The sequence below is a fragment of the Anopheles nili genome, chromosome 3 (genome assembly GCF_943737925.1).
Source record: "Anopheles nili chromosome 3, idAnoNiliSN_F5_01, whole genome shotgun sequence".
Classification (NCBI taxonomy): Eukaryota; Metazoa; Arthropoda; class Insecta; order Diptera; family Culicidae; genus Anopheles; species Anopheles nili.
The window spans coordinates 44,070,585-44,081,142 of NC_071292.1; the positions used below are offsets into that span (position 1 = coordinate 44,070,585).

The window sequence follows — 10,558 nt, forward strand, 5'->3', positions numbered from 1 at the left end:
CGCACGGGCAATGATTGACTTCCGAGGGTACGCTGTCGATACGCGCGTCCATTAAGCGGCCGGGAGCAATCGATTCCCGTTCAAGAGCCAAAACCCGAACAATGAGGATGAAAAAAGGGTAAAAGAAATAATACATCGACCCCGAGTTCCGACGACGACGATGGCCGATAAATCATGCAATCACCACCGAACCGGACAACTTCAGCGCGCCATTCGCTGGGGATTGGCGTAATTTATCTCTTTTATCAGCGCAAAGCGTTTGAATATTTATCCCCGCAAGGTTCCAACCAGCAGTGCAGTTTGCAAAAAACTAAAAAAAACGACGATGGGCAGATGGAAAATTTACAACGATATAAATTGTCAACACCTTGCCAAACGCTTGCACACGTCGAGGGGGTGGTTTGGTGCCGATCGTTCGTCGCGATCGTTCGCCAAGTGCAGACGATGGATTTCCCTCTCGAAAAAAAAAAAATAAAACACCACCCCCATGCTGGGCGAATACGAGCACGGTGCGTTTGTTGAGTGCCATTCTGGGGTGCCTTGCAGGGATGAGTAAAGCTGCAGCGACCGTGGCCGATGACGAGGCCATAAAATCGGCATGTTCATTATCCGGTACCGAACGGGTCAGAAATGCAAATGTGCAAATGTGCGCTCCTTGTTCCAGACAGTGTCACACCACGCGGCGAGTCACTATTAATTTGTACACTTTATTAAGTAATATGTATTAATTTAAAAAGGCAAAAGGCCCACATATTTGTCGCCGCGCGCCTTCAGCTCACCTCGGTTGCGTGCACTGTGTGCGGAGCGATTTAATTGGCAAAACTGTGACTAGATGCAAATTGCAGCCCGATCCGAGCAAGGACACGCACGCGAGAGAGCGCTAAATTATGAGGAACGATCTGTTTGACGCGCCCGCACGGCCCCGACCATTTGTTCGAGGGCAATAAGCGCGAAACGGACACGGTGGAATACTAATTTGCCGGATATCGTTTCACATTAATCAATTACTTTATTGGGGGGGTTTCGAGAAAGAAAAAAAACCAAACAACCGGTCGAGTTTCGGGGGCCTTTCGTCTAGGCGATGATTTTCCGATTAATTAATGCCCACCCCAGTTTGGTTTCGGCTTTGGGGAGGTCGCTTCTTGTCGGTTTTAGGTGCGCTGCTTCTAACTTTGTAGCAAAAGCGAAACCCGGTTTATGACGATCGTCGTCGATCAATCGACCGTGATATGGTCATTTGCTTGTCTCAAAGGCTTGCGTTCCCTTTTACAGCGTACGGTCGTAAAAAAAGGTAGAACCGAACAGAACGTTAAACAAAACCCAATCGACGGAGCATTAACAAACTCTCCCCACCCAGGGCTAATGAAAAAGGGCAGCCGAACGACGCCCGAAGCGCAATAAAAAGTGGAATACATCAAATCAAACGGACGCGAGCTGCTGATGAGTCAATTCAACGGCACCGTGATTTTGTCTGCCAGAGGAAACGATCGATCGCTTGATCAAAAAGCTTCTGGGTTTCTGGCGGCACAATAAGGATTCTGGCTACTTGCGGATGCATTCGGTGATATTCCGTAGTTTTACGTCGATCTATCCAAAGCAGGCGTTGCAATGCAAGCGAGCGCGCGCGCGAGAGCTGCGTTTACAATGAGCGTGTGGCGTGTTGAACAATTGTAATTATTCAAGTGTGTCCCAAGGACGCTAACATTCCGATGCGTTCAAGCGCTCTAAGGGGTGTCTCACTGTCCGGTGTTTTTTTTTCTTTCGACCCAAAAGTGGACCCACAATGTGCGGCTAATAATTCAATTGATTAACAAATTATCTGCTCCCAGGGTTGCGATCGCAAGTTCTTTTAAGGTTGGGCCCCAAAAACAGATCACTCCAGGGGTGGACGAGCGTCATCTGTTTGAAGGAAGTTTCGTCCGAGAGTTGCGAGAGATTTGTTAATTTATTTGTGTGTGTTTTTTTTCCCGCCGTTTGTTCGTTTCGGAATTCGTGTTACTCACCAACTCCTCCAACCGATGCCATTTAGCGGAATCACCGATCGGTTTGGTGAATATTAATCAGCAACGAGCAGGTTTTTTTTGTTTGTTTGATGCGTGTAGAAATGGCCGGCATATTGGCACGCACGCCGGTCAAAAGCGACACATTCGTTCGCTCGATGAATCGACCGACGGAACAACGAATCGTCTCCGTGTCCCGGTGTTTGAGTGACATTTGTTTGTTGTTTAAACGATTGCTTATCGTGTGCGTGCCTTAAGGGGGGCGGCCGATGCGAGCTCAAAGCGAGTCACAAATGGGGGGTGGTTTATTCAAATGTCCCGCTGGCGTTGGCAACAGGCGCTACCTGTTCGTCATAAAGAAGCGCTCATCAAAGCTCATAACATCACCTATTATGAATGTCGTAAAACCTCCGCCGCACGGGGGAGCCCATACTAAAAGGGGCGGCCTATTTGGGGAAAACGGTGCGTTTGGGATGGAGAAAGCTTGAACACGGGGAGTCGGTGGGCTGTTTTTTTTTGTTTGTTTGTTTGTTTGCTGCCAAAGCCCTCCATTGGGTTCTAAATTCCCATTTGTGGGTCACGCTTTGGGGAGGACGTGCTAGAAACCGGAGCCTATTAGGTATGTGTGTGTGTGTGTTTGTGTGCGTTGATCCGTGCTTAGAATGGGGCTGATTTTCCAGGCTGATTTGCTGCAGACAAATTCGTCTCCGGACGCGCACGATCGCCATCGTTGGCTCGGAAACCCGTGTCCCCGGGGCGTTACAAAGACGGAGGTGCGGGTGCAACGTGGACATAAAATAATACAAATTATACGAGCGTGACAGGAAGATGACCATTTATAATGTTTTAATAAATATGTTCCGACAGGGGCGAAACAATGTCGCGCGCCAAAAATAAAAACCACCCCGATGCCGCACACAAATCGAAATCGATCGTTCCAGGGTGGAGGGCATTCGCGTGGGGTTGTGGTTTTTTTTTTGCATTCGAATCGTGGGCATTCGCTGAATTTATGGGCACGTTCGCCTCGGCTGGCCACGAGGAAACGATGCGTCAAGGGAACGGCAACAACGGCTAAAAAAAGAAAGACGACGGCGCACAATGACAGTGGAGTCTTCTTTTCGAGTGGGGGGCATTATTGGTTGTTTTAGCGTGGTTTTTTTTTGTTGTTTTTTTGGCAATCCAACTCACGGGTGGCGCTTACGGCGATTGTCGAACAAAGCCCAAGTCTCCACGGTTAATTTTCTCGTAATCCACCATCCCGGGAGCGGTGTCAAATGAATTCATTATAATGTCATCCTCACGCGGAGTGTTTATACCCCCCGAGTTGAAGAGTGCAATTTAAATTCACCCGTTACGAGTGACGCGTGGAGCCAATGAAGACACCACTCTCATCCGTTAAATCGTGGCCCTTTTAAACGACGCGTCGGTTGCTAAACATCTTCACTACACATTCCAGAAGAGTCGCGAGCACCAGAATGGGGGTTGGGTTGATGTCTCGTTTGGTTGCGAGTAATTGCGGGCCTCGGTTGGAATGTTGGAAGCGGTTCTTTATTCTGTCCCCGCTTGGCGCTTCCAGACAAGAGATTTTAATGGCCGCAAAGAAGGATGTTCCTGGCGAAAAAAAGGCGTAGGAGCGAGTGCGCGCTCTCGCGCCGCCATAATTACCATTAATTATAATTTTATGAAGCAAGTGAATAGCGCGAAAGAAAGGCTCTAGGCCAGGAGCGTGATAAGCGGGATCACGCACACGCTCGAGCTGCTGCATGCAAATTTCCTTTTCGACCTCCAGCCAGACAGACGATAAGCTGGAGAAGCATAATGGTCTGGTCTGGCGCATTGTGCGCCCGTGTGGAAGCGATCGATCATGACCTGAACGCCAGAACGAGAAAGAGAGAGAGAGAGAGCCAAAGGCATGCCAACACGCATGAATGGGTCGCGTAGAACGATTTTTAACGATTTCGTACACAACATCGCCATTCATCGTCGTGCTGCTCCATCTCGACCTCGAGCAGAAGTGCCCCAGAAGAGACGTCGTGCTGCAGCACACATCCACAGCCAGCAGAGCTACAATATTTCATGGTTCGTCTCGTTCACGAACATCCTCCCCCCCCCCCCCCAACTGAAACCAGACAGACCCATGGGTCTTTTGCAGCCGCATGATTCCGGTAATTGCTTAAATGTTCGTCTCGCTTCGAATCGAAAAAAAAACCCGGGCCTTGCGAGATTGTTTTTTTGCTTGCTTCCTTGTTGCCTCCTTGCGACAGGAAGCGCGCCAATATGGAGGAAGCCATAAGTAATGGAGAGTCAGCACATCGTGTAAAACATGGCGTCAGCTTTGAGTGGGTGGGGGTACGAATGGGGGGGTGGGTTTACCTCAGCAAACTCGCCTGTAGATGAAACCGATACGTTTCGTACTCCACTCGAGTCAAGGGCCAACTCGATCGTTCCTTCTCGCTTTCATGCCGGTTTGGGGTGTCTTAATGAACAATCGAAAACGGTTGTGTTGCGCCACGATGAAGGCATCGATTTAAAGGGCAATGAGCGAGAGAGAGAGAGAGAGAGAGAGCCCGATCCCCAACCCGATCTCCGACGAATCCGTCCCCGGGACATGGCACCAAAAGGACAGCGTCAGTCACGTCGTCCATCCGCGGGCAGCTTTCTTCCATCAAACAGAGCGAACCCCGGGCAGGGTTGCTTAAAACGAGAAAATGGAAAATCGATAAAAGCCGCATGATAACGTACTCGCGCGATTCAACCAACGGATGCAGCGAAACGGTCATACACACGCAGAGAGAAGAACAAAAAAAAAGCCGAGCGAGCGAGCGAGCGAAATCGAAATAACATCACACGAACTTAAAGAAACAAACGCTTGTTAAGCCAAAAGATAACACGATGTTCTGCCTCGTGGCGTTTCCCTCCATTTTTCGTGGCCCTGGCGTCTCGCGGTGTATCCTTGCGATCCTCGATCCGCACGGAAACGCCATCAAAGAGAAGAAAAAACAAGAAGAGATGAGAAGAAAAAAACCGGCCAAACGAACATCCCGACAGGATGGCTCGGTCGATCGAACGTTCACGTCCGGTGCAATAATACGCCGCCAACAAAACCCACGCTTCGTGCAGCAAAGGCTGATGCACTCGCTGATGCAAGCTTTGTGGTGCACTTACACACACACCCACACTGGCCGTTGGCTATTCATGGCGGTTTTAATTGCAGCTTTTGGTGCCGGTCGCGGTTGTGCGATTTTTCACCCGTCTAGCCGAACGCAAAAGGGCGAACTCACACGATGGCCTTTTTGAATGGGACATCCTTTGCCCGGCGGGGCGAGAGTTTGGGAAAAGTTTGGTGTTTTGTGGTCGGTTTTGGTCGGAGCCGGCCAAAGGTTCGCCAAAATGAGGTGCTCTATCATACGTACAAAACCGCAGCTTAATGGTGGGTTTCCCTCGGTTTTTGGGCAACGGCTGGTCCAAATTGTGCGGTTTCAGGATGCCTTTTTATTTCCAGTCTCCAGCTTCCGGCTATTTGGATGTGAAAAGGGATTGCTTTGTGATTGTAGCAGATGGAGCAGGGTGTTAAAATTATTATTTACCGTTCGCAATCATTAGGGAATTTTGATGGCACACAATGAGCAAACATCCTGCCAGAAGCAACCACAACCTGGGGTTTTTCGAAGGGTCACCATTTTGGTGTGGTCTAAATCGCACGCATTGGTGACCATTTTTAGTCTCCCGTCTCAAAAGATCGACTGTGTGGGGTGGTGGAACTAAAAACATTAATCCCAAACCCTCATCACGCTTTTTATCTCGTTGTCTCACTCAACAGGTACGGCATGGATTTGAACGGAGCGCGACGAAAAAATGCCACACGCGAAACGACAAGCACCTTAAAGGCCTGGTTGAACGAGCACAAAAAGAACCCCTACCCGACCAAAGGCGAGAAGATCATGCTAGCGATCATCACCAAGATGACGCTCACGCAGGTGTCCACGTGGTTCGCGAACGCCCGGAGGCGACTGAAAAAGGAGAACAAAATGACCTGGGAACCGCGGAATCGCGTCGAGGACGACGACGTCAATCTGGACGATGACGACGATGACAACAAGAGCTTAAAGGACGATAAGGAAATCCTAGGTGAGTGTGGATGCTACTGCTGTCGGGGATGTTGAGGGCGCTCTAAACGAGTACGCAAGTGAAGTAGACGTGTGACAAGAACCGAGAATCAAATGAGGAGTGCATTGGAGCTGTTTTGTTTTCTCGGTTCCAGTCATCAAACCAGGAACCGATGGAACAAGCTGATGTTGTGCGCTATCACACCAGATAACAGCTATGTTGATGCATTCGTTCTATATGAAACCGTGAGCAAATTCACACTGTCTGGCACATCTTCTAGTGGGATTTTGGGTTAAAGATTCTCTCGACCGAAACGAGCTTTAAATGTGAAACGAACCCTTTATTAGTTCAGTTCCTTTTCAATAAAGACTGTTAGACAAACAAGGATGCTCCGGATCTATAAAACATATTAAACTGTTGATCGACTAATGTATACAAAGTAAAGCAATTGCTTTGGTTCTAGCTTCTTGAAAGGCAGGACCGATTGAGCCTACATAACTTTTTGCGTCGTGGTTCCTTGCTCATTACCAGTTCCTTGTCATCAATTCACTCATTCTCCCCTACGCACCTGGAACACTTGCATTAACACACCCGAACCTGTTGCTTGTTATCTCCCTTTCTGTACAGATTCCAAAGATTCCGGTACGGGTTCGAGTGAAGACGGCGATCGACCTTCGCGATTGGATATGCTCGATCGTCCTGGTGGTAGCGAGTGGAACGGATCACGGAACGGCAGTGGTCCCAACTCTCCCGACATCTACGATCGAGGTATCCCTGGGGCCCATCATCACCCACTGCTGCATCCTTCCAATTTCCCGCCACACCTAAGGCCCGCCATCGCGACACCACCGGACGTAAACCACACACCCAGTGGTAGCACGAATCCGAGCACGAAACCACGCATCTGGTCCCTTGCCGACATGGCCAGCAAGGAGAACAAGGACTCGGATTCATCCTCACCAACGGCTGGTGGTTATCCTGGGTCGCCTGGAAAAATCCCCGTAGCACCACTCGCCGGTCGAGGACTTAACCCATTGCACCATCACCCATACATGCGACCCGACTTCTATCGGAACTTGTACGGGCATCACTTAGCGCCAGGATCACCCGAGGTGTCCTTGCTTGAGTCGTACCAGCGCACGTTTGGTGCCACGATCGGTGCCCATAATGGATTGCCCGTTGGCATCAACCCGCTTATATCGAAGGCTTCCGGCAGTGGGCCACCCTTCGCACCGCTTAGCCTCACCACCGCCAATCACCACCTCCACCAGCATCAGCTACACCCACACACGGCACCTCCACCGGGCGCATCGCCGGCATCGAGCACTTCGAGCACTGGGCCGGAAAATCTCGCCCCAGCGCCTGTTTCACTCGCACCGGTTGGACCCGGACCGAATGAGGTGAAGCTGATCAACGTGCTGGCGAATAGCGCCAAGCCTTGACCGATCGTGGCGATCAAGTAAGTGCGACATGCGGCCCCTTCTTTTACCAAAAAAAAAATAAACAAACCGACAGCACGCCACTTCCCCACACACAACACAATCGGAATCGAAATCGGACAATAAACGAGCGCGGTGGAGCAATCGATCCGGGCTTCTAAACAGACACAAGGCGTAGTCAAAACCCCGCGTCGGAGTAGGCCGTCCTGTTTTTTGGGACATCCTTTTGGAGCGCAAAATGGATTCCTCTGTCAGTGCATTGGTTTTTCCTCTTGCTGTATATTACCAACACGGCTGTTTCATGGCCTGTTTCGTTAACCTGTCTTTTGCTGTCCTTTTGACTGCGTTTAGCAGCAGAAATGCTCCCTAGTTGCACCCTCGATCACCACCGTTTTCTTCCTAGTCTGGGTGGGTGACGTCCCCAACCACCCAACACACTTGCAAACACTCACACACACACAGAAACCAAGGATCCAAACGGAACGGCACACGAGCACCACGTGGTGTAAATAGCGCCTAGAAGTATATACGTAGTCGTAGACCGCGAGGCGGGGCAAAAATAATCCCCCACACAAACACACACTCTCTCACACACTCACACACACACACACACACACACTCACTCAGAACGAAAGGGCAGGATCGAGCATCTAGTGTATGTGATATTAAATTGTATTAAATATTATTTGATAAGCTATATTCGCGTGGAGCAGCAGCTAGCGTTTGTTGTTGAGTGGTTTTTGTCGTGGCCCGCGCTGGCCCAGAGCATTTCGTGTGCGTGTGCGTGTGTGTGTGTGTGTTTGTGCAAAACCCGTGCTTGAAAAGTCCTTTCGATGGCGGCTTTAGGTAGTGGGTCTAAGGATTCACCGCGCACGCGACTGCATTTCACGCTGCCATCGCTGGCACGAAACGTCCGGGCGTCCCTTAGCTAGTTGTTGTACAATTTGTTTAATATTAGTGGTCCTTCGATTTTTTTATTTCTTTTTCGTTCGTTCGTTTGTTCTTGATCGCTCTGCAACCAAAACGCACACCCCCAACGCAGTGGATTGACTGAAACATATCATTGACCATATTTATCAGACGCGCTCATTTTTTCGTGCTTCCCGCGACACCACTCGCGCACTGGTGGTGCAGTATTTTCCGTTCGGTTTGGTTCTCGCGTGTGCCGCCTCGATCAACGCTCGGCAGTGGAAAAGCGTCGTCTAGGAAAAGCGCCGACTGTAAAGTGTGTGTGTGTGTGTGTAAAAAGAAAAGAGAAAACAAAAATCGTGTTGTGTATAATCTCCCAAAACACACCGCGTTTGGCTTCAAACCGACCAGAGGACACTCGTTAGTTAAATATTTAATTCTTTGCTATTTATTTTCACCACGTTTTCTTGGTGCACGTGCTCCTCCTTTAGGTGTGAGTGTGTGTGTGCGTGTTTGTGTGTCTGGAGGGCGCTGGAGTTAACAAAGTCCGTGGGGCGGGCGTAGTTCCCGTTAGGAAAATGCACACATACACACGCAGAAGGGGGTGAAAAGTCCACCCCACCATGCTGACTTTTCGAGCGTCACACACACACACATACACATTTTCACAAACCCCCGCTTTCGGCGGTCCGAAGCACACTCACCGCGGGGAAAAATCGACCCGCGGGTCGGAAAAGTCTGCCCAACGCTCGTAGGCGTCGTGCGGTGAATTTAAACAATTTATAAATACTATAAATATATCATTGTAATAACGGCAATAGTGGTAATTGTACTGTAAATTATTATCGTAATGCAAAATGCGCAAGCAGCCACAACATGGTAAAAAACGGAAGTAATAAGTAGTAGTAATGATAATGATGAAATCGATTCGAGCAAATAAGAAAAGCGAACAAAAGCGAGCGATCAACGCGCGCGTGTGCGCGCACGTCAGTGAGGTGGTAAGGCACGTAAAATGAAGAGAAAAAAAAACCAACGTAATGTTACTAGTTGCAATAAACAAAAAACCGAAAATAAAACTGAATGATAAAACAGAACAGTGTGTAAGAAGGTTCGCCCGTTCGAAGGAGTCACGGATATCACAAAACCGGTGAGGCCCGGCAAAGCACTTTCAGCAGCTTCTCGTCTTTCTTTTCCCAGTTTAGTTTTAATTGCAACCAATTTCGGATGTGTCTCGCGGGGCTAGAGCTTGTGCCGGACGATTCGCCGGACGGAATCGGTTGATATGCAGGAATTTGCTGCAACAAATGAACTAAAAATATAAGTCGCGGCCGCCGCCGTTGAGACAACGCGCGCATTCACGGTAGCGAACGTGATTCGACCTAGCTGCCCGCTACGCCAACAGGAACATGGGTCTCGAAAATTATGACTTCAACCGATGATTTATGATGACAACCATCCCGGTCTGTGTGTGCGTGTGTCCTGGTCTCTGGATCCTCGACCTTTTGGCGTCTGGGCAACCCTTCAACCGCAAACCTGCACGAAAGCGCCGAAGTAATCAACCAGAGTATGTCAACTGGCTGACGTTTCGATACGCGGTTTGAGTTCAGTTGTGTTTTCATGTCGCATGTTTTTTTTCCGAAGCATTTTTTTTTGCCACTGCTCTTGCTGTTGTTGTTGCTGAGAAAGAACCGTCGACGTGAAGTCGCTTGCTGGCGATGAGAAAAATTCGATCGGACGAAATTCAATCCCCATCGCAAAACCCTGCGGTCCCTGGAGCCCGCGGTCGCCGATTGGAGCCTGCCCTATTGACTTGTAACACTTGTTTATCCAGTCAATCTTTTTGTTTGCGGTTTGGCGTTCCTTCGTAGACGCCCCGCCGTAGGGCCTCGTTTCTGGTCCCAGCTCAATTCCGCACGTGGCTGGGAGAGCTGCGTTGCTGGGTAATGTTGCAAAATGTTGCCGATCGTTGCTTGCGCTGTAGCGTGAGAGATGCCGCAGAGTTGGAGGTATAATTGAAGCGTGGACAAAATGGAAACTCGAAACTTTTTTGCATTTGATCGAAAACGAAGTGGATCGATCGCAATGGGATGGTGTTGATCTTTG

General features: G+C 49.5%; 1 protein-coding gene across 1 annotated transcript in view; it reads left to right on the top strand.

Annotated features, from left to right (window-relative positions):
- Nucleotides 1-8,057, top strand: part of LOC128726950 (homeobox protein araucan) — a 50,485-nt gene extending 42,428 nt beyond the window's left edge. Inside the window, exons 4-5 of the mRNA XM_053820799.1 lie at nt 5,821-6,128; nt 6,735-8,057. Coding sequence (XP_053676774.1) covers nt 5,821-6,128; nt 6,735-7,549 — 1,123 coding nt within the window. The 3' untranslated portion in view covers nt 7,550-8,057. The remainder of the gene's footprint in view (nt 1-5,820; nt 6,129-6,734) is intronic.
- Nucleotides 8,058-10,558: the final 2,501 nt, after the last annotated feature.